Here is a 24,543-nt window from a genome sequence, read left to right as displayed (position 1 = left end):
TCTAGTGGGAAAATATCACACAATTCTGCTTCTCTTTGATTTTTCAACTTAAAAGTTTCTTGAACCGGCTCTGTGGAAGGAAGAGAAAGCATTATTTGATTGAATACCTATTGTGCAGCTTTTTTTACAGAAGCTCTTTGCTTGAAGGTGTTCTTAAGCTTAAAGTATTCTGAACTTAAAATATGATGGATGTTTGAAGGGATATAATTTAAGATGCTGCAGCCTACCTCTTGCAATTTGTCTGTTCGGTGGCCTGATGAATGAATATGGTTTAAGCAATGGCACACACAAGTCACTTTGAGGACCTACAGCAATGGATGTCATCAAAAGCTGGGCACGCTGTTTTGGAGCAGTTCCCCCGCCCGTGACACAAGTTTGGGGAGAAAAAAAAATATCTCCCCAAATCCCTGAGTAATGCAAACATCCCAAGCTATTAGCTAGCAGAAATCCTTTTGCTTTGCCCAGGAGTAGAGGGGATCAAAGGAGGGGGATGGGTGTGCGCCCTGATGGCGTGTGTGGAGGTGGGAGCTCTCACTGGGATTCTGCTGAGGCAGCCAGGGCGAATCGGATCTGCTGTGCTCCTCAAGCTGTCAGGGGTGACACTGGGGTCTTTTCTTCCCCCAGCTCGCCAGAGGCTTCATGCTGCGATAGACTTAGGCAGATGTAATCAAATGCAAATCCCGTACTTGTACTTCTGACATCGAGCTGCTTAAAATAATCATGAGCTTTGAGAAACCAGCCAGAATCTGGCAGCTCAGAGTTATCTTTTAATTTGAACAAAATGAGAAGAGCCCTCAATTCGGGGTGGTTCATGGAGAGTTTCTGGGGGATGAAATGGCTTTTCGTTTCATGGCAGATTTTGTCCCCATTGCATGGGCAGGTGGGGTGCGACAGCTGCGAGCAGCGGAAGTTACAGCCATGCAAAGATTTGCGGGAAATAGGCACATCAGTCCTGTCCTTTAGGAAAAAGTTACATTCAATTCTCTTTATTACAGACTGGCAGTAAAAATGTGTATCGGACCAACAGAAATGCTTATTGAACGCTCATAGAATCACAGAACGGTTTGGGTTGGAAAGGACCTTAAATCCAGTTCAACCCCCCTGCCATGGGCAGGGACACCTTCCACTAGACCAAGTTGCTCCAAGCCTCATCCAGCCTGGCCTTGGACACTTCCAGGGATGGGGCATCCACAGCTTCTCTGAGCATATGTTCAGTCTGTATTGAACGTGACACCATTGTTACTGCATTCCTTGCTCTCAAAAAAAGGCTGCAAGAAGAAATGTTTAAAAGCTAAAATTTGGTCTCGGTTTGGTTTAAGAACAAATAAGATCTGTTGTTTTCAAATCTAGGACAGTTTCTTAAGGCTGGACTGCTGGAAGAGCAAGTTGTGTCCTTGTATGGTTTAGATCTTCACTTAATGTTTACATTACCCGTAATTTTGTGCAGTTGCTGCCTTTGAAGCTTGTGTTTCATTTGATTGGCTCCATTTTGGGGGCTGCTGTTTTCCTGCTGCGTTTTTGTGTCTGTGTGAGCATGTGCTGCTAGAAAAGGATTATTTTCTATATATTTACTGGTACTCTGTGCATTTTACAGGTTGTCTTACCTTGTGTAGCAAACTTACTGTTTGAAAAGGGCTATGGTAACATTCTGCTAAAAATAGAACGTAGTATTTCCATGGGAGCAGGATGCACAGGATTTGCTGCACCTCCGATATTTCCACTTCTGCTTCCTCACCTGCAGGATCACACACAGAGATGTGATGCTATTTTAGATGGCTTTTTTGACAAAGCTATGAAATCTCTTGAGAAGATCCTTTTTGTTTTATTTTTTTTGGAGTTGACTTAAGTACATTTGTGCCAAGGAGAGTTTTAGAAACTAGCACAGGGGTGTGAGTGTTGTCTGGGTGACTGAGCCTCCTTCACACTGGAAAGTAGGATGTCCAGGATGGCTTTATTTCCAAGTGTGTGTTCACTTTTGTAACACAAAGAAGGTGTAAGTGACATAAATGCTTATATATGGGGAAGACCATGGCCATGATATTCTGCCCGGAAACCACACTGCAGTGTAAAAACTCCTTTGGGAAGTGCTGATCTAACCTGATGCTGAGCTCGATGCCATCAGCTCAGAAAGCCCTGCATTTCCCAGTATGACCTGCAAACATGAATCTTCATTCTGCTCACTAGTCTCTCATTTGATTTTCACCAGGAGCTCTGACTCTGAAGAAGCATTTGAGACTCCGGAGTCCACTACGCCGGTTAAGGCACCACCTTCACCCCCGCAGCCACCCCCTGAAGCGGCAGCGGCAGCAGTTGTAGCAGACACAGCAGAACAAGAAATAAAACCCCAGCTGCCCTTGGAAGACACAGGTAACGAGCATGTGATGAGTGGGACAGGTTACTGAGGAAGGCGAAGCTGCAGAGGGGTGTTTGTGTTAACACACGCAAGAAATTGATGCTGATAAAATGTTTTCTGGAAGATGAGTGAGTGTATGTCGGGCCTTTTCCATGCTGAGAGGAAAAACCCTGTCACCTCCTGGAATAAAGTTGTGGAGAATCTGTCTATAACATTTGAAAAGGAAAGAGGAGTTTTCTAGGAAACCCTTTCTTCCTTCTGAAGCAAACTTAATTCCCTCCTCTCAGAACTGTATGATTTTTACAAAGTTAGATGAGTTAAAGAAATGAGGTATGAGATACAGATGCAGGTACCTGTGTGAGCACCATTGACAGTGATGGTTCACTAAATGTTATTTTGAAACAGAAGGTAAGGAAAAGCTGGTAGAACAATAGAAATATTTATATTCACTCTATGGTACAGTGTAGGAGGAACAGGGATGTACGTGTGAACGTAGGTATAATATACTTAAAAATTAATACATACTGGAAAATTTACCCTTAAAAAGGCAATATTCTTTTTTTTTTTTTTTATTAGAAACCTTTCCCCTGAAACAGTGTTCTTTGTTCTCCAAATGGAGTAATAGAATAGGAGGGAGTAGAAAGCACTCTGTTAGCCCAAAATAGCTTTGTTTGGGCTGTCAGGTGACAGCTCAACAGTTTAAGGTTGAATTCCCCATTATGCTGTCTTCCTTCCCATCTGAAAGCCAAGTCATCTTGATCACTTGGTTAAATTGCATAAACGTAATTTTACTCTATAGCAGACTAAAGCTCAGTTGTATTTCATTTGGAAAGACGTATAGCACTGCCTGGCAGTGTTATAAAGCTTCCTTTTCCACTGCAGAAGTGGCTGTGTTTAGCAGTGGGCAAAGCAAAGTCCGTGGCCTGTGTGTGCATTATAAAGCCTGAACAGTTTTGATTTAAACCTTCAGGAAAGAGGCAAATAAGTCTTCCAGGTGTCTTGAGCCACCTAACGCATTTCTGGCAGTTATGTGTTAAGGAATGCTCTTCAGGATCATGATTTATTACACGAGTTTATAAGAAGCTGGAAAGGTGTTCAACAAACTGATTCCACAAAATAAAAATGAAGTACTGAGACATCCTGACACTTTCTCTTTCTTGCTGTTACAGTTCCCTCTTCATTGTAGCAAACAACATTACTCATTCTCCATCTTCTTTCCTTTTTCCAATCTTTTGTAATCTACTGATTGCAAAATCAGTGCTGAGAGAACAAAAGAACATACATGCTAAACAGGATCGGAGTGTGGTTTTAATTACTGCAGCAGATCATCTTCAAACCCTTGATTACACATGTGCTTCCCTGGCACATGTGATTCTTTTCTCCCTACATCACAGATCTCCCCCTCCTTTCTTCCAGATATTTCTGAAGAAAGGTAGAAAACAATATATTCAATTCACAGCCTTCATGAACTATATTGAAGGCCATTGGGTGGCAGAGATGAAAACACTTCATTTACAAATAAGATTTCTCCATGGGAGGCAAGTTACCACAGACTACCAGAGCTATGTTCAGCATTCCAAAATTATGCAAAATGAAGTTATACAACTGGGTAATTTATGTGAGGGAAGGAAGATGCGTAATGCAGAAAAAATTCAGATGTGGGAGGGCAACACAAAGCGTCCATTTGTTTTGGAAAGTTTTAGAAGAAATTAATAAAGCTAAAAGCATAGCTTAGGTGTTTGTGTGCTTCTTCAGAAACATGAACAGTCAAACGTTTTGTACTTTATAAACCGCTTGAGTAACAGTTGTCTTGTAGTTTACCTCATAGGTTATGCACGTGGCTGCCCACAAAGACAATGAGTCCCGTCCTCGGGGGTTACGGGCAGTTGAAGCAGAGTTCCTTGTTGGTACCATACAGTTAAATAAATAGGTTTCAGTGAAAGAGCGGTAAGGAATACGGGCAGCCGGAGAGCCTGGCACGCACTGGGAGAGGCAGCGACATCCCGCTGCGTTTCTGGTTCACCAGCGGCATGGCTTTGTCTTCTGCACGAGGCTGGTGACGGAGCGTGTGTTTGGATGGACGGAGGAAGCATAGTAAGTGTTTGAAGGGTTATTTCATCTATATCTGACAACAATTCCTTAGGCGGACGGCTGCAGTTGTGCTGCGTGGTGTCGTTAGCGCAACAGCTGGACCCCACCGCTAGAAAGCCAAGAGGAGAGGTTTTAATTAGGTTGACTTCAATGCTAGCTCAATGAATATGATGAAAGTGAAATATAGCTAGACTCATCCTGGGTTTGTGCCAGCTCCTGGTGGGGTAAAACCTGCTGCATGGCTCCAGTCCATCAGCAGTGGAGCGGAAGAGAGGAGTCAGTCTGCGGGTGAGTCTGGAGGGGAAGGAGAAGTAACAGAGCACGTCTGGGAACTACCTCTGAGCTCCAGAGAGTGTCACGGATGAGCCCTTCCGGTCCTCCCTAAATACTTTGCTGTGCGGAGCGTGGGTTATACGCTGAGGCAAATGACTTTGAGGGTGCTTTTTATTACTATTATTTTTATTATTTTGGTTGTATTCTAAATTATTGCTGCCTGTCTCCTCAACTTCTCACAGCAGTGTCCTCCGGTCCCTTGTTCCAGCCATCTGAGCACCAGAAAGTGCCCCAAGCCCTTTCTCCCAAACACCCCCTCTTTCTGGCCAGGAATTCCTGCCTAGGCTGTGGCATTGCCACCTTCCCCAGTTAATTAATGAAATCAGATTATACACGGGGGAGATGTGAGAGCTGGGGTCCCCTCTGTGCATTACAGCCTGATCGAGATATGGGAGACCTGTATCCAGGTCTTTCTTGTGCCAGGGAAATTGAGGTCAGGCTTTCCAGTAGAGAGATGATGACCCAGACAAAAATGAAATGAGTTTTTTGGGATGGAAAACATTCTTCTTAAGTGTTTTTCCTCTTGAAGCTCTTCACAGAAAAATTGAAAATAAACTTTATATGCAAAGCTTTCTCTCAGAATAAATGGCAGAAGTATTTTTCCAGTAATTTTAAAAATAGCATTACTAATTGATTTTGCACGTTCAAAGTTGTCTCATAGCAAGCAGGAACTTGAAATAAACTGTGTTTCAGAATTTCTAGTAGTAGGTAATTGCAATTTCTATATGCTGTAGGCAAAGTGTAGTTGTCTCCTACATTATTTCATTATGATGGAGTATGAGAGTGCATGCTGTATGCATTTTCCAAGGGTTTCTCTTTGTTTTTCTCTAGAAAACAGAATTAGAAATTCATTTATTCTGTATTTTCTTCATTAGATCTGGTTAAATTTTGCTTCTAAGCCTTTCAGAGTAGTGTTTCATTTTGTTTCCAGCTCAGCCGTGTAAAGGCCTATTTTCAGCCTATTGGATTCCCCCTATTTAGAGATACTTCTTCAAAGAAGGAAATGCTCAAAGGTCCTAGTGCACAGCACAGCTTCATCCCTAGAAGGGTTTATTGTGATTTAAAGGGAAAAATATTGTAAAATAGCTAGAGGTACTTTATATGCTCTAACCCTTTAATGTATCTTATTTATAAAGAAATAGTTCAGATTTAGGTTCAATAAGCTCATAGCTGGTGCAGATATTTAATTTTCTTCTTTAAAAGATCTTTAAAACAAACCTGAAGTTGCTTCCAAAGTTGTTGGAAAGGGGTTTTTTTGTGAACACGTCCCGGGTGAGCACACTGCCTGCACTGGGGTACGGGGTGGCCCAGCAGCCACAGTGCTCAGGGGAGGGAAGGCATGGATTGCTCCCCAGCTGGGGAAGAGTTCTGTGATACTGCACCAGGATGAAACAGGCCTGCCCTTGCCTTGGCTACCTCTGTAGCTCCTTATGCAGCTCGCGCCACTCAGTTTCTGCATTTCTTTCTGAAGGCTGTAAAAAGATGGGCTGTCGGATGTAAATCCGAATGCCCATCCTGATCTAAACATATTTCATATTCAGTATAAAGCAGTGGTAGCAATTTAATTAAAATTTGGTCTCCTCATCAGTGGACAGTTTGAGCACATGCATGGGATTTGTTACTGTTCAGATCATTTATGGATCTTATTCAGAGACGGCTGAGCGAAGCGAGCTGTGTGTCTACCACGCTGTTCTTGTGGGACATTGAAGCTGTGCTGGAATCGGAAGTGCCATCAGAATCTTGGTGTTTTGTAATGTACAAACCAAGATTTCTTTAGCTGACTAGAAACATATTTTTATTTTTATTCCTTTTTGTTGATACTAACAACAGACATTTGCTTTGTTTATTAATGCAAACAGTCTTACAATATCATTCTAGCAACTTTTGCTTCTGCCATAGTAGAGGACGGGTGGAAATGCCACGCATTAAACATGACGTGCAGCTCTTGTTTACAGTTCTCATCATGTAGATACACGAAGTCTGAGGGGTTTTGTTGTTGGTTTTGGTTTGGGGATTGGCTTTGGTTTTCACACTTGATCTAGGCAAAAATTCTCTGAAATCAGAGAAATTCCCTTGTGGAAGGAGCAAAACTTGGACCTTCATTTGTAATGAATGAAATTGGAGGTGCCTTTCGGGGATTGCCTGTTTTTAATGGCAACATAAGTTTCCCTGCTATTGCTCATGCTGTTGGAATGCTTTATAAAACTTAATCTCTACCTGTGGGCAGCTCTTACCAGCCTCATCTGTGGGTGACTTTCAGCATCAATAAAAGGCATAAACCTTATTTAAAACCTGGCACTGGCCTCTCTAGGGTAAGTCCTGCCTTAATTTTCATAGCTTGCACTGTAGTATGCTCCTTTGCAATCAAAATGCTGTAATTAGTAATACTGATTTGCTTAATTCTGTGATGTAAAAAGACAAATGGCACTGCTGTCTGGACGTGGTGTTAATGTCAGGAAAACACGGTCTTCGTATCTCTTTGCAGTAATAAAACCGTGCTGTATTGCAATAGTGAGCACTGTTCGTATCTTCTCCGGCATTTCTTTTGCTCCTCGTACTGAGCCAATTCTGTTGTAATGCCAGAGGAGTAACAGCAATGTTTCAGTTCTACCAAAACCCATGTTTTTGGAGACAATTTCATGTTTTGTTTCATACAGAAATAATAAAAATATCACAGAAGCGAGTCGAGTGACACTCAGCAGAAAGCTATACTCTGAGTAAAGGATTTGATTAGGAGGAAGTTGTGAAACAAGCAATTAAAGAAGATGAAAGCCCTGTGCTCCATGAAGCACACCGGGTTTGGATGCTGTTTTGCTCTGAGCAGCTGGGAAGCCTTGTACGCTGCCTTTGCTGCTGTGATGCATCCCTAACCTCAGCCCCACCACCCCTGTCATTTACAGCCCAAGCCCCGAAGGGCACCGTGCTTCTTCTACTCATTGTTTTTTTAAATGTGTGTTTATGCTGACTTCGAAGAAGGGGCCTCAGTCCTTTTGAGGTCTTTGGCGCAGGCTGGAATGAAAACAACGCATAATTGCAGAAGATTTCTTGTCCCAATCCCCCTTTTATTTCATGCTGACCTACATTTTTGCTCTGCTGACATATTAGAGCCACGCCAGTGCCTATTGTAATGTGTTCCCAGGAAGTGTCTTCCCTTCCCGTCTCTGTAAAATGCACGGATCAATCTAATGCTGGAGTGTTATGGCACTCTTGCGTCCCCCTCACAAAAGTCAGCTGGCAAATCAAGTCTAATTAACAACCACTCAACCAAGATGAAACCAAGCCCAACCCCGTGGAGATTAAGGAGAACAGTAAGTTGTCCTGAAGTACTGGCATGTTATTGGCATTCATTTAACAGAAAAACACATTAAAATATTATTTTAATTGATGTAACTCAGTAAACTTCCACGGTCTTAAAAGAGAAGCTGTGTGGCTGTCATTCTTTTGACAATCTCTGGAAATTTGTGCTGCCACTCTAAGGCACTGCTTTGGGAAATGTGTCCGGTTCCTTTCAATCTTTTCTGTCCTCTGCATCCATAAATAGTAATTCTTGTGATCTCTGTGTGGACATACAATTTCCTCTGAACCAAGAAAAACTGATTTTTCTGTAATTAATCCGTTTAGAGCTTCTAATTAAGTAATTATTGATTCTCTGTATTGCTTTTATGAACAGTGTTAATGACTGTAGCTGGACAAAATGGGAATAACTTTGCAAAACATGTCAAGATTAGGATGAAAAAGATGTGAGAAATTTCTGTGAAATCATTTAAGGAAGAGACTAGCATTTATTTTTGTTTGCCTCTTGGATAATTAAAAAAATTGGCAACAGCATGATGCTGTGCTGCTTTGATAGCAGGCACTGGGGCATTTTGCTCCGGTACGTGTCAGTGGGAGCATGGCTTATCCCAGCTTGAGCTGTGACCTGGAGAGAGACTGCCGAGGTCTCTGGTAGCCTCACTGGGACACGCACGTTTGGACAGAGGTGTCTGTGTTATGCTGAGACAGGGAGCAGTGCAATGACAGCAGGAACAAACCATGCTTGTGTAAAACATGTCAATGATGAACTTTCAGAAGGCAGAAAGAACCATCACCTTAATCCTTTCCCACCTGTGCATTTTCTCTCTTTTCAATATGCACTGTATATTTTTCTAATTTGTCCAAGATAGTTGTTATATCCCAAGTCAAGAGACTTCTGGAAAGCTTTTTGGGATTCCATTCAATAAGCAAGTCTTTAATTACATTGAAAAGCTGCTCAGTTTAACAGTCTTAGCATATAATTCTATCTATAAAGTTTTCATTTGTGAGTTAAAAATATGCGTTGAGAAATCTGTTTAAAATAATTTGTAGGGAGCTTCTAGCGGTCTTTTTAAAGGAAGATTTTTGACTGAGGGTATTTATACAGTTCCCTAACTGACTACCTTATTACCTTTATCATAATTTATTGCATATGAAACTCGCAGTGATTCTTGTCTCATTGTAAACTTGGAATTATGAGGTTAAATTGGAGTGTATTGACTGCTTGGGGCAGGAGCAGCACTGATGGATTGTGGAGAGGAAGCCATGTTCCTCTGGGAAATTGGAAAAAATAGCACATGGGAAACAAAACTTAAGATCAACATGTAATTGCTGAAGCACCAGTCAATTTGCAGGGAATTTACTGCATAAGAGCTCTGACACAGTTCTCTGAACTCATTTTATAATAGTAGGAAATGTGAGTAACGAAGTGCTTGATGTTCAGATTTTCTAGTATTTGGCATATTTAGCACGTTATAGTAATATCCACCTCTTTAACTAAGTGATAATTAGTTCAGAAGAGATGCTCTAGAGGCTATTGCAAATGAATATTCTGTGTTTTCATGAAATTTACCTTGAATCCTTTTCTGGAGAGAACAGAACTATGGTTTTCCCCTGATCTAATTAATATATTGGGAATGTCTCTTTGATTTGTATGCCCTTTAGTCATTGCTTAGTCCATTTGTATGATTTTAACCCTTTATTTATTTAACTTGTAGTAATATTAGAATACAGTAAAATTTATTAAGCTTCAGCTTTAGAAGTGTGTTAAAAATTCAGAGTTTCCTCTTTGTTCCCACAGGTTTATGTTCAGAAACTGTACCCGTAACTGATGTGTCACACAGTGAATCAGTCGAAGAAAGCCCTTTCCGTCCCCCTTCCCATTCTTTTTCCACCGTCTTCGATGAAGACAAGCCAATAGCCAGCAGTGGAACTTACAACTTGGACTTCGATAACATTGAGTTGGTTGATTCCCTCCATGCCTTAGGACCGAGCTCTCCAGAATCGAAGAATCGTGACCCCAAAGCGAATGTTCGAAGAAAATCTACTGATTCAGTCCCAGTTTCCAAATCTACATTGTCTCGATCTCTTAGCTTGCAAGCTAGTGATTTTGATGGAGCATCTTACCTTGGCAACAGTGAGACATTAGCACCGGCAGCAGATGCATACGGTACTGGTTCAAGTAGTGCTTCTAGTACCCTTAAGAGAACAAAGAAATCCAGACCAGCTTCCTTAAAGAAGAAGCCGTCAGCAAAAAAATCTCTGGATGCTCCACCGGTGAAGGAAACTCCACAAGAACCATCTGACCTTGGTCAAGCAGCTTGTGCCCCAGGTGAGGATAAAACAGTATCTGAAGCAAAGGCTGACTCAGTGAAGCCCGAATGTACTGAACCTTCTAAAATCTCTGCTGAGAAACAGGAGGCCCCGCCTGTGCCTGAAGGATCCTACCCTTTGGATCCAGACAGTTTTGAAGGGATTAGTGCGCTTAGCACGGGAGGCAGCAAAGTACAAAACTCTCCCCCTGCCAGCAAGAAAACGCTACCTCTTACGACGGCACCGGAGGCTGTGGAGGTGACGCCGCCTGACACGGGAGGACAAGAAGACCCTCCGGTCAAAGGCATTGCCTTGAGGCTGGAGTTTGATTATTCGGAAGAAAAAGGGGTGAGTGAAGAGCAGCAGGAGAGTACCCCTCCTCCCAAAAAAGCAGGCAAAAAGCCTGGTGCTAAAATGCCACTACGGAGGCCAAAGACTAAAAAGTCAGTGGAAAAGCTTGACAATGCTCCAACCACACCGACCAAGTCACCCGCTGATCCCAATGAAATCCCTATCACAAAAGGCTCCTACACTTTTGATATTGACAAGTGGGATGACCCCAACTTTAACCCCTTCTCATCCAGTACAAAAATGCAAGAATCACCCAAACTGCCTCAACAAACATACAGTTTTGAGTCAGACATGTGTGAGGACTCTATTGACCCTTTCAAGTCTTCTTCTAAGATAGCCAGCTCACCCTCTAAATCTCCAGCTTCCTTTGAGATACCAGCCAGTGCCAACGAAACAAACGGAACCGAAGGAGACAACTTGAATAAACATGCAAAAAAGAAGAAGACGCCACTAAAAACGTAAGTCAAAGGGCACAGATGTTTCTAGATTAGAAGAAGGACCTTCCTACCCCTTAGTACACCCAGTTTATATTTGAGTAGAGAAAGGAAGATGCTGTCGGGCATTGATAGCCACACAACCAGACTCATGCCGAGGGTCTGTATGTGCTTTTCCCTCAACCAGTTTCCTCAATAGCTTGATGTTTCCAGACTGAAGGGGAGAACCATGATCAGGCCAGATTGCCCACTGGATGGGCAATTGGATTTTTGAAATTTTGGGGCTCAGGGTAGGTTTGAATCTGATTAAGTCCAAATTTTGTCCATTTTGTGCCAAATTTTCTGTGACCTTGGCTTCGGAATTGGATATGGTTTAAGCTGGTTGAGGTATTCACACCAGTAAAGGCTGTTTTATGAATCATCACTTTTGAGAGTGCGACATGAAATAGTAAGGCAGCAACAAATCTCCTATTAGGATTTAAATATTTCAGCTAACAGATTTACTTCCCTGAAATTTCAGTGAAATTAAGGTGGCAGTTAAGGTGCATGCTAAGCTGACAAATTTCTGAGCCTACAGTCCAAACTGGTTTTGTCCAAAACAAGAAGACTTAGAAGTCTGACAAGAGAGGAGCAGTTTGAATACCGTGAAAGTGCAGAGGGAGGGAAGGGAATTTTAATATCACCAGATTACTCAGTCTGATATTTGCAGCCAGGCAGAGTCTTTGTGTCTTCCAGTAGCTGCAGTGGAGTTGACAAACTCTTGGATCCACCCATCTGCTGTGAATACTAGAATCAAGTCCAAAGTTGTTAATTTAGGGGCAGCATGAAGTTACAAAGAGTTTGCTAAACCACATCCATCCTTGGGAAAACCCATCGTGGGAAGGCCCTGGCCTACAGTCACAGAGTTCACTGTTGGTCTTTATCAGGATGCCTACTTTTGCTGGTGGTGTCTAACAAAGAAGAGATTCTGCATATTAATACACAGTGTAGCCTGGAGCTGTAATACTTTCTAGGAGGAAATTAGCCTCGGGCTCACTGGGGGTCACCAGGAAAGCAGTGGCTCTGTTTGTCTTTGCCTGACGCTGGTCTCTCCACAAAAAAGGCCCTCGGCATGACTCCTCCATGGGGTCCAGTGCAGGAGAATCCATGGCTGGGCAGGGAGATGGCGTGTAGGACCCTTCCTCATGGTGTTCCCTTGGTGAGGCGGGAGAGAGAAGCCAGTGCAAGATGCTCCAACTGCAAGGAGTAGAGAGGAGGGCGTTTGAATTAGGAAATGGTGCTGTAATATAGCAGGACTTGTAAAACTGAAATATTTTTTATTCTGGAATGAAACCTCCATCAGTCTAAGCGTTGACCTCTGTGTGAAAAGATGAGATTTTCAGAATAGATGTCAGTTTGACGCAAATTACTCTCTGGTTGTATACCCAAGTGCTGAGCTGTTTTGAGACAGATCGTCTTGCTCTGATGATACTGAACAAAGAGCAGCTGATGCCTCCTGAGTGCCTGTCTGTAGTGAAGGGTAAAAATAGGTGGCTTTGTATAGATCCTGCTCTCAAAACTGGTGGATGATTGGAGGTTGTGATTGGAAGCGCAGGGTGCCAGCTTCCAAGAGCATTGCACGTGAGAAGAGCCGAGCAGAAGCTGCCCGGCGTCAGAGTAGATGGAAACTTTCCTTAACCTTCAGTGTTTGCTTCTGGATAGGGGGCAAGCAGTTCGTTCTTTCAGAGTGCAGAGTTAGGTTTCAGCAAGAGCCAAAATAGATGAGATTTAAAGAAATGTCATTTTCTGTGTTGACTTAGATAGATGATTTGAAATGGTCAAGTAGCTTTTTCTGTACTGTCAGAAGACATGAAAAAACCTTGCATAACTGTGCTCTTTCCTTAAGCTTAGCTTCCATTCAAGAACAGTTTTACATCCCATATAATATCAAAGACTGTGTTTTGAAAAGAGAAAGCAGGTGGCTACCATCGGGGGAGGCAAGGACGGTTAGTATGGTGAAAGGAACTCAGCTCGGAGGCATCAGCTTTGAAAAATGTGTTTTGTAAGGTGAAAGTGTGTCAAGAGTATAGCACTGAATTTGAAAACATGGAAGGACTTGATGACTAGATTTTTTTCTCTCCACGTATTTCACAATAACAAGTATGGGTTAAGATCATACAGGGGGAAAATATGCATGATCAGATTGCCTTAACACATTAACATTAACGGAGTATTTGTAGGTTTATCTTTTTTGTCAGTTCCTTCTGTCTGTCTCTCTTTTCTGTCTTATTTGTCTTAGGATGGTAGAAGATGTGATGTCTGTATGTTCTCTGTTGTAAGTAATTCTAAGCTAACAATTCAAGTTTCCTGTTTGATTTATGGGCTTTTTAATTTTACTTATTTATTTTGCAGCATGATCAGTTCTTATTCAGCATGAAGCTTTTATGTTAATTATTTCACTTCACTGGTACATATGAAAACTATTTTAAGTGAGATGCCTTGCTGTGAATGAGTTTGAGGAATCTATTGCCTTATTATCTGTTTGCCTGTCAAAGAAGATCCTCTTTTAAAAACTGTATAGATTTTTTTACCCATGAGCTAAAATATGGAAGTTGTATTTCTACCATTGTACAACAACATTGTACGACCAGTCTTTTGTAAATACTGCTGTTTCTCCTTAAAGGAATAAATTATCCCAATTACTTTTAGCATCATAACCAGATAATTAGTAGCATTGAACACACCAGTATTCAGCTGTCCAGTTTATTTTCCCCTCTAGATGTGATATTGATTTACCCTCTACAGCTCGAAACCCCCCATTATAATTTCTAGTGTTGATCTGCCATCATCGATCAGGGATGAGCTGGTGGGCACTAATTTTTGCCACTGCGTCTCTGTGCGGTGATATTTTTCTCCCTCCTCTAGTTAGTAAAAAATGTGTTTGCATAATGCAATACGCATCAAGAGAGCAGGTGGATAATTGGTTTATTTACTTGGTGAACATACATTTAACCAATTGTGAATAAACATAAAGGCAACATTCATAACTCTGCACCAGGACGTGATGAATATGCTTCATTCCTTTTGCCTGATTGAAACCTGAGGGATTTTGAAGGGCTACCGGAAGGGCTACATGTGCATTGTGAGGGCAACTGGAAGCAGAATTGCCATATTTGTGTTTGTATTTGTTTTAAAGAGGGTCTGGTTGTGCACATTTGTAACGATACAGCTTTGTTCTGGCATCCTGGCAACAGCATCTGCCCCGGCTGTTTTTATGTAGTTCATCCAAAGCATACCGACTTCTTTCTTGGTGATTTATGGGGTCGTTGAAGCTTACTGGCCGAGTTTATCACTCTTTTAATTCTCAGGTAAAGATGTGGTTTAGACCTAATTTTCAGATGGGAAACTGAAGCAGACACAAACTAAATGAATTGCTTAAGGCCACTGAGGATGTCAGCGGCGGAGCAGGGATTTGAATTGAAATCGAGCAGCATCTGTTCTGTAAATGTGTCGGTAGCGTGAAAAATATGGCAATCCTGCTTTCCTCAGCTTTTGGGGAATTGAGGCCTGTTCCAAGTGCATGACAAGAATATGTATCTGTGGCATGTGGTGCTGCTGCCTAATGGATGGGATTTTAAAGCAGAAGGGCTTACAGGGGTTGCATTGTTCATGGCTGTCTCTTGCTAAGTGTGAAATTACTTGATTCTTGCTGGAATTACGATATTAACTGCTTTAACTTTGTTTTCAGTGATACATTTAGGGTGAAAAAATCACCAAAAAGATCCCCGCTATCTGATCCTCCTTCTCAGGTAAAGTATTGCCTTATTTTGATACATGTAATCTGTGTTATTTTAGGGGCAAATAAAGGAAATTCAATTTATTTAATTGTAGTATTGTGCATTTAATAATAGAAGAGGTTTTTGTAAAGAATATGTCTGTTGGTGTCCAAGTATAGCACTTTGGGCTATAATCATAAGCTTTTGGTCTCTAGAAACGTGTACACAATGAGTATTAGATCTCGTATCTGCTCTGGGAGTTCCAGTTAGACTATTAGTAAATGGACTTTGGAAAGGCCTGTGTTACAATGGAGTGACGATAGGAATAAGTATCTTCAGTCAGTTGTCTGAAAAACTAGACGTAACGACCTACCCTGGGCTTTTTAGACTGGGAAGGAAGAAACTAAATGCATCAAAAGGGTGGGCTGGAAGGGAAATAGAAATAAAGCAAGTGGGCTGCTCTGCCAGCAACGTGCGCTTGGATGGTTTTATTCCTTGTTGTAAACTGCTGGCAGGTGGTTTTCTTGGAAGAGAAGTTAATAAAAGCTGTTCTGCCTGCAAAGGTCTCACTGCTTTGATGTGACACAGCTCTTTTCCATGCTGCTGTTCGTCTTCCTGTTATCCATCCGACCCTTTTATTTGTGCTGCTTGACATCTTGGAAGTGAAGAAAGGGCTGGTGACCTTGCAGACCTATGTGAAGGTTTGCTCCTGTGAGGGAAACCTAAAAAGTCACTTTTGGTAGTCAAAGACTTCAGTCATGGGTGATGTGTGCCATTTATGTCAAGTGCCTAAACAGATCTAAATGCTCTGGATTTTCTTTATTCCTTGTTATCAAGGCAGCTTTGCAAGGCAAAATGTTTATCATCCAAGAGTTCAGTTGTACTGGGAAAATTGCTGCCAGTAGGGTTCTAAATGAAGTACTTAATATTTTTTACTAAGTGTTTTATACAGAGCTGCAGCAAAGCGTATGGAATGAAACAATGACTGTAGTTTTGCAAAGGAATTCAGAGGGTTAATTGTTCAGTGTGTTAATGAAAGTGAATAGAATTAATTGCTGCTTCTTTTCTGCAGGATCCTACTCCACTGCCTACTCCAGAAACGCCTCCCGTCATATCCGCGGTGGTTCATGCGACAGATGAGGAGAAACTGGCGTCTTCAGTGACCGGTCAGAAATGGACCTGCATGACTGTGGACCTGAACACGGATAAGCAGGATTACCCACAACCATCTGATCTGTCTACGTTTGTTAACGAGACTAAGTTCAGCTCCCCTACAGAGGGTACGCTTTACACAGGACTGTCTGCATCCAGCTGGTGTTAGATTTATGGAGAGAGGGGTTTTGGTGTGTTCAAGGATGTTGGCATGTCCTTTGCTGAATGCAAACTGTATTATTTGGGAAGCCTAAAAAATTATGTTCTTTGGACCAGCCTGGGGAACTGGGCAATAATGGGGAGCTGAATGTAACACCCTGGTAGTCTGACCTTGAGTTTCCAAGAAAAAGCAGAGAGGAAGCTGAAAGAAAGTGAAAGGGGCCTTCAGAGAGGGGATTTTGCTTCCTCTGTATGGTTAATTGTAGACATGCTGTGTTCCTCTCTGTCCATGACCTGTTCTCCTGGTGCCTTCGTGGGAGATAGGTAGCTGACACTGCTCCCGGTTAGTGCTCTTGGATCCAAACTCACTGAACTATTGATTTTGCCCAAGTCTGTCCCTCTAACCTGAACGGGAGAAGGTCCCACTTTAAAATTCTACTCAAAGTTTGTGTGTTGCATTGGGACCCTTAACATGCCACCTTTCCTCCAGGTTCCTGGGATCCAGGTATCTTTATGCATAAAAAAGTCCACGATACCCCCTATGGAAGGTAGTTATCAGGTAAAAATTTCCTTCTGGATCAGGTGATGACGACTTTCCCTGTCATACCTTCCTATCAGCAGCTGTGAGCTAAAGCTGGAAGTTTCTGTTAACAGATCTGTCGTTCCAAATCTGTGGAATATGGAAGAGACAGAATTTAGAGAATTTGTGTGTGGCCTTTCTCAGAGTTACCAGAGGGAATACTGCTTTGCAACACCTGCTCCAAGGGCAGATTTTCAGCTGTGTGGGTGGGAAGAATGTATGAGTTTAACTTGGCTTCAACTTCTTCTTGATCAGAATTTCCCCCCTCCCCTAACCTTTCACCCCTGTCCCAATCTACCACTAAAGCCACTTTATGCCATTTTAGACTGGTTTTGCCTAATTAAGGACTGCTAAGCTTTTAGGTCAGATGTGTTGGACGTGTTTTAATGGGACTGTACATGCTCATATGCACGTGCTTTGTGCATATGTTTGCGTGGCCTGGGGATTTGGGAAATTGGTTGAGTCTTCTATACAGATAAGTATTTCAGTCTGGGTAAATCCATTTGGTTTTATTGTCAAATTATAAATTTTAGACATCAGCTTGACTTAATTTGTATTAAAAAAACCCCACTTTAATACTTCTTTGAAAATAAGCCCCCCAAATCTGGGAAATTATATGGATGGAAATAGAACAAAAGATAGTGAGAGATCCTCTAAGGCAATCATTTTAGCTATCAAAGTGAGTAGAAAGTGAGCAAAGCTCCTAATTAAATGCTAATTGTCTTGTCTCATGCGTGCTGCATGGTATGGTTGGAGTTTCAGATTACATGCTAATTATAATCAACAGTGCTTCCGCTTTTCAGCTCTCTTAAAAATAATAATTTTTTTTCCCTTGACAGTCTTCCTCCTGCAGAGTTGAGAAATTTTTGAGTGATTTCAGGCGTGCTTCTCAGGGCAAATATTTTTACACCCCGCCCCCCTACACAGATACCAGTATGAGTGTTCCCCTGTAACCTAACACGGCTTTTGTAGGGATGCAGCCCGACTACTGAGTCAGCCAGCGCATCCAGCTCTCGGCTGTTGCATGTGCTGCTTATAACTGCTGCCATTTTCGTGTTGCCCAGACCGGGAATAAGCAGTAATTATTAGCAGAAAATCCTGACGTAATCTTGCAGCTATTTGTAGGAGGAGTTGGAGGACATCACTTAGTAAGTCCGTTGTATGTATTTATAAAAGGTAATTATGTTACTTCATGGGATATCCTGGGCATTTGTAATTTTGAATGCGTGTAAATAACCGACACGTAAGATTTTGTAGGGGAGATGATGTCTTAGGGGAGATACCTAGGAGAGAGAAAGCCTAATTATGCTGGAAACTTCTGAGATCAGCGACATGACACAAGCTGCGTTCAGCAAGCCCCGTTACTCTGTTTGTTTCTAGTTGAAGTATTTCCATCTGCGTCCTGCCTTCTTTCAGTCTGTAAACCTAAGTATGTGTTGTCCCAAAAGGCAGCCTGGATTGCGATTGCAAACCTTGCGGGCAGATGGAAGATCACTGCTGGCTCTGCCAGCAGAGGACAGTGCCGGTACGTCTCCTGCCCCTGAGCCGTGCCTCTGCGCTCACGGATTGCTCTCTGGGGTGGTAAGGCTGCTCCATAAACGTTCAGGATGCACCTCACTGGGCTACGTGGAGATAAATGAAATGCAGAAAATTGATTAGGACGATCTGGGTGCTGTTACCTGCTATTTCATGCTTTCTCCTGCAGCAGGAGGTGCTGCATCCAAGAGGTGGGTTGAATCCCATCGTTTCAGTTTTGGATTTGCTTTCCCTAGGAAGAAGCTTCTCTCTGATACCAGGAGGTTGTCCCTCTTGCCTGGCTCCCCGTTACCATTAAAAACGTACAGTGCTAGGAATTTAAATGTGAGGAGCCTGCTGTTATGGCGTTCTCCTCACTTAGGTGTTTTACTGTTCCTATCTCCCACGCGTCAGGTACTGGGAGTTTGTGGCTGTTCCTCTTCAATTGTTTGACAAAAGACTTACAGAGTTACAGTGCTTGTCCTCTGTGGTGCTTTTCATTCCGAAAAAAACGTTGAGTGTTGCAAACCCACATTGCACCCTTTGAAACTTTTGTTTTTAAACAAAACCGTTACGAGTTTATCTTGAGGGCTGGTTTGTTTTTAAAGAACAAACGTTTTGATGTCGGTTACCATCTCCCTGATACAAGCCCAACTTTTCAAACGCTGCCCAAATCTAGAAGAATTTTAGCACGTATTTTTATCATAATACCATGCTAGTGTGCCATTCATTAGAACTTCTCTGTGCTGGAAATGAAATTATACAAGTGGTTTATCAAATTAACTCATGGAAACAGAGTAAAATACAGCATTAGGACAAATTAATTATGTTTTTAATTTTTAAATTAGGGTGTCACTGAACAAAGGCTGCTTTTATTTGGGTGTGGAGTGTGCTCTCCTTTCCGTTTTGCTGTGTTTTATCTGTTTGCCTTTATGTCAGCTACTGGGTGACCATGGATTGGGAAGAAACGCTGCTTATTCCCTCCAGTGTAATTAGAGATTAGAAATAGAGAAGCAGTAAAGATTTGCATTTTTATTAGGGTTGAGGTTTAGGGTTCTTTGTAAATCTTCCTGCCCTGGGCTTCTCCTCTGGAACTAAAATGTGAAAACAGCCCCATAAGCTGGGCTGTAGTCTCAACCCTTGTTCAGTAAGCATACAGGTATTTTATGTATCTTGTTATCTTAAATGATACCACAATAGTCCTTTTTAATTGAGTTGTGCGATAAACATTAAGAAGTAGAAATTACTTCATTTCTCAACAGCTTGTAAAATCTTTTTTGTGTACATTAAAGGAAACCAGTATCAGCATTACCAGTTACTGAAAAATGTGTTTTCTGTGATAAGATAACACGATAAAGGAGTCTGAAGGCAGTCTGAAACTTTCTTAATATTCTGACCCCTGGGGGAGAATCTTCAGTAAATTGATAAAGCTGAAATTTTTCAGGCAACTCAATTTGACTGAAATGTGTCATAGATTGTTTGTTGAAAATCAGTGCAAATCAGTGCACCTTCTGCTTTCTCTCTGTATATTCTATTTTTAATACCTCAGAGAAAAGTATCTAGCAAGATGGGAGTGGCCCTTGCAAATGAGATCTCATTTACTTCTGCAAAAATAATTTCATGGCCTGTATTTAACGTCTCTTCTTGTTTCTGTTGCAGAATTGGAATATGGCAACTCGTACGAAATAGAATATATGGAGAAAATAGGCTCCTCTGTGCCTGTAAGTTCTCACTTCCATTTCCATTCATTTGCATTCCCTTGTCATAGTATACGATCCTGATAATACCACTGGCTTCACTACCCCTTAAATTAATTATAATGTGCCTGCAGCAGATTTGGAAAACCAGTTCCTTTAAATTGGCATAACTGGGATAAATTGCATGTGCTGCTTTGTCCTATATCCCGGAGAACTTGCTCCATTTTATTATTTTATTTTTTCAGCTAGCATCATGGTAGTTCTTCTTGGAGATTAAAACCAAATCTTTCCAGCAGCGTAGGGTACAGAGCTGTCTACATCAGCTGTCGAACTATTTTAAAGAAACAGAGTAAAACGCTCAGGATCATCAGTAACTCATCTCAGAATCCGTTAGCACAAACTGTATGACAGTCCTGTTAGTTTTCTGTCACGTCATTTGGTCACTTACAGCTTCATTGAGCTGAATTAGCTTTAATGGAAGATGGTTGAGTTGCTTAATGAGCCTTTTCTTTTCTTGTTGCCAGCAGGATGATAGCGCCCCGAAGAAACAATCTTTATACCTAATGTTTGATGCACAGCAGGAGAGTCCAGTCAAATCACCTCCCATCAGACTGTCTGATTCCACAACGCCGTGCTCAGGGTACGTCACGGCAAGCAAATTCAGCAATGGAAAAGGATGTCAGGGAGATGGGTTACCACCATGGAATGTACACAGGCAGTTCTTCCTCTCTCTGCCTCTGTGTTGCCGAGTTGTTTGTTTAAAAATAGATTCCCATCTGTGTACACATATGCTAGAGAACAGAGATTCAGAAGTTTTATAATGGGAAGGAATAAGAACATGTATATTTCCTTCATATTCTTCCTAGAGTCACAGTGGCAACTGTTTCCCTGGACAATGGCTTCCCACTTAGGTTTTTTTCCTCAGATACTGATGTCATTTTCGTGTCCATTACCTAGAGAAGCTGTGGATGCCCCATCCCTTGGAGTGTTCAAGGCCAGGCTGGATGAGGCTTGGAACAACCTGGTCTAGTGGAAGGTGTCCCTGCCTATGGCAGGGGGGTTGGAACTAGATGGTCTTTAAGGTCCCTTCCAACCCAAACCATTCTGTGATTCTATGATTGTGTGTCAATCTAGAAATATCCTACTTGCAACTTCTCACTTGGCCTCCTCTGGATAAACTTTCTGACCAAGGAGTCTAGTGCATAAGAACAGGATGTGAGGGTTGTATTTACTTCCAAACTTTTGGCTTGTTAAGGACATCTGTTCCTGTTAGTAAAAGTGGTTTGTTGGGAGAGATGTAGGTCACAATGAGAAAGGGATAAAAAGGCAAGTGAGAAGTATTTAAGGAGTGTGGATAACATTCCTGAGGGAACTGGCTTTATTTAGATGACTCTGGTGTGTTGCCTTGAAAGGGCATTGCAAAATGTTAGGAGATATAGTCATATAAAGTTGTGTTGAAACAATATGAATATATTATATATAAAAATACACACATAAAGGTAATGAAGACTGCTTGATCAGTTGTTACCAGGAGCAAAATTATGCTCCAGCCTGAGATTATGTACACAATATTTTTCCAGGTCAAGTTTTGAAGACCCTGAAGCCCAGCAGTCCTCTGGAATGAAAATACAACATCCAGCTTCCCGAGTCCTAGCTGCCAACCAAGAGACACACTTACAGTCACCTGACAAGTCAAAGCAGAAAGACCTAGAGCCCATGACCCTAGGAACAACTCCAGAAGCTATTGAAATAGTAAGTAATTTATGTTAAGAGCTTGGGAATCGTTTTCCTGCAGAAATTTCTCATTTCATGTAAGAGGCAGCAGAGGTGCATCTCAGAAGTAGAATGAAACATAGTCTGATACTTAAAGATCTTGGTAGCAGCATGTGGTAGGACCCAAATGAGGGAAGTAGGTTGATGGAACTGATGGAATTCAGAAGAATTTTCTGAATTCTTACCATAGCTTAACATATTCTTGTGATAACTTACTCCAAGTTGATGCTCTGAATGCTTTTTTTCTTACACAAGCCTTTTTACACTGTGTTTTAAACCAATATTTGAAGAAATGTTTAACATATAAAATAAGGGGTTTGATAGGAACGTAGAGAAATGCTTTGTTTGGTTGCAACTACTGTGAAAATTCAACATTTTGTTGGCAACAAGCAGGTGCCCTTTCACATTTTCGTATAAACTGTTAACTGTATTGCTGTCATCTGATACTGATAATATAAAATTCCCTTTTTTAGATCATTAGAACTCATTCCAGCTTCTAGTTAAATCTCTTTTTTTCAGTGGCTTCTCTGGGCTGGATTTGAATTAGTGGCGAGCCCTTCCTTCCAGCCTTTCCTTCCAGCCTGCGCTGCTTACAGACTTTAGAGCCTTGGTTCTCAAATTCATGAAGGTTCCCTCAAGACCTCCACTTTTCCAGGCAAACTTGTTTGGCAAACGCCTACAGCACTAGGCATGCTAAGCTGTATGATGATATATTTACTGAGGAGTCAAAACAAAGAGCAGCTCACACCAATGCTTTGCTTAATTTATATTAATGATGCTGTTGATACAGTCTCACAAAACGTATTTTTATGAGCTTGAATACTTTTTCGCTGCAGGGAGTCTTGGGTGCTCAAATCCCAGTGGTCGTGTGACATTCTGTCCACCCTCCTATTGTGGATTTATCCTGATCATGTTTGTATTGTGAACATAGTTTAGTTTGTCACCAGTAAGCAGCAAAAGACTTTGTAAAGAGTGCAGAAAGAGTTCTGCTGAGGTTCTTCTCAGTTTGGGTGGTTTTCAAAGCTTTTGGACTACCTCAGAGATGCCTGAGCTGAACATAAGCTCTTGTCTGAAAAAAAAAATGTAGTAACTGTTTGCAGACTATTGTAGAAGTATTAAGAGTGGGCTGTGATCCATGGTTTGAGACCCATTGCCTTAGAGGTCCTAATATTTCTTACTGTATGTTAGTCTTGGAAAATTTACTCAGCTTTTAAATTAGGAAGAATTGTTCTTGACGTTTGTCTGTTACACTTACACATCGTGTATTCAAAAGTAATCTCGAGTGGGGCATGAAATCACTAGGAATCAAAGATTTGCAGAAACGTGTGTTGCTTTTGGCCTGAACTACCTGGGCAAAGTCTCTGTTGCTTATCCTATATCCTCCTTTCCTTATCCTTCAGGCATCTCCTGAAGACTCCTTTGTCTCTGCTGATGCTCTTCTCAATAGGATATCTAAGAAAACCTCAATGTGTGATCAGCCTGAATATCTAGATCCTGATTTAGCAGAAAAGAACCCACCAGTATTTGCTCAGAAACTTCAGGTTTGTAGCAGAAATATAAATTAGTCTTTTCTTTGTTTGTACACAGGTAGAGGAGTGCTTTGCCTCAGCTGAAGGGGGTTTGGGGAGGCTTGGAGGGGAGGTGGAAAAGAAGCAAAATAATGATTTGATTCTTTCCAAAGTAACTTTGGCCTTTCAGGAACTTAAGGAACAGAGATACTCTAATTTAATTAATGTAATACATAAATTTCATCAACATCTTTCAGCTATCCTATGCCACTGATGTATATATTTTGCAGAAGTCTTTATAAAGCAGATTTTTTTTAAGCTTGACCACAGAACTTGATGTGTGGAGAGTTGTCTTGACACCTAGCCTTACTAGGTCTGTATGCACAGATTCATTTTCAGAGATTCAGGCTTTAATTCTGCCAAAATGAAAATCAGGCTTTGTTTTTCTAGTAATCTGTCTAATGCAGAATTTGGCATGGGTTCTTCTAGGGAAAGCAAATTGATCTGCAGACCAACTCTGTGTGTCAGGACATGTTTTCTAGAATGTTCGTAGTGAAATTTTAAAACAGCGAAGGTTGAATTGAGAGCAGCAGCTGACATAAATTCACAATGAAAGTGAAAGGAGAGGAGTCTGGGAAAACCAGCTTTAGCTTCAGAAACATTTTTTTTAATCCAAAATGTTGTTCATACTTAGCCCCTAATAAAAATTGTCTGTGCAGTTACCTCAAAACTAACCAAAACCTGAAGTTCTGTATCAATGTTCTAGTCGTGAAAGGAATATGGGAGGTGTTTGTCACCCTGGAATTGTCAGGATTATACATTAAATTATAACATTCCATTTTTGAATGTGTTAAACATTTTTCCTATGTTCTTAATACATTTTTTTCCTGTGGATTGCTCACAACCAAACACTTGACAGGAGGAGTTAGAGTTTGCTGCAATGAGGATAGAAGCACTGAAGTTAGCCAGGCAGATTACCCTGTCTTCTTTCTGCTCCGAGGTATCTGTTTTGTGCCTGCCATGTGTGTGTGAGTGTGCACAGACTAAGAAAACCGAGTGCTGCTTTTTGTTTAACAAGGTAACTAAGACTCTTGGAGCGTGGTGCTGAGCTGTGCACACCTCAGCGTGACACCAAAGAGCATGCTGAAAGCAGTACTGGGCACAGAAACGCCGGCACCCGCTCTGCTCACAGAGCATCGCTACATCCAGATTAACAACGGGCTGATCTGAAGGCAAGA

General features: G+C 41.6%; 1 protein-coding gene across 1 annotated transcript; it reads left to right on the top strand.

Annotated features, from left to right (window-relative positions):
* Positions 1-506: 506 nt before the first annotated feature.
* Positions 507-23,338, top strand: TACC2 (transforming, acidic coiled-coil containing protein 2; the record flags this gene model as incomplete). Its single annotated transcript, XM_010149191.1, has 9 exons — positions 507-663; positions 2,185-2,367; positions 9,870-11,190; positions 14,906-14,954; positions 15,994-16,201; positions 19,987-20,048; positions 20,549-20,664; positions 21,605-21,776; positions 23,198-23,338. Coding segments are annotated over exons 1-9 (2,409 nt in total), but the record flags the coding sequence as incomplete, so codon positions are not given.
* Between the last annotated feature and the right edge of the window lie 1,205 nt (positions 23,339-24,543).

The sequence above is a fragment of the Eurypyga helias genome, unplaced genomic scaffold (assembly GCF_000690775.1).
Source record: "Eurypyga helias isolate BGI_N326 unplaced genomic scaffold, ASM69077v1 scaffold52103, whole genome shotgun sequence".
Classification (NCBI taxonomy): domain Eukaryota; kingdom Metazoa; phylum Chordata; class Aves; order Eurypygiformes; family Eurypygidae; genus Eurypyga; species Eurypyga helias.
This window is presented reverse-complemented; position numbering and strand designations above follow the sequence as displayed.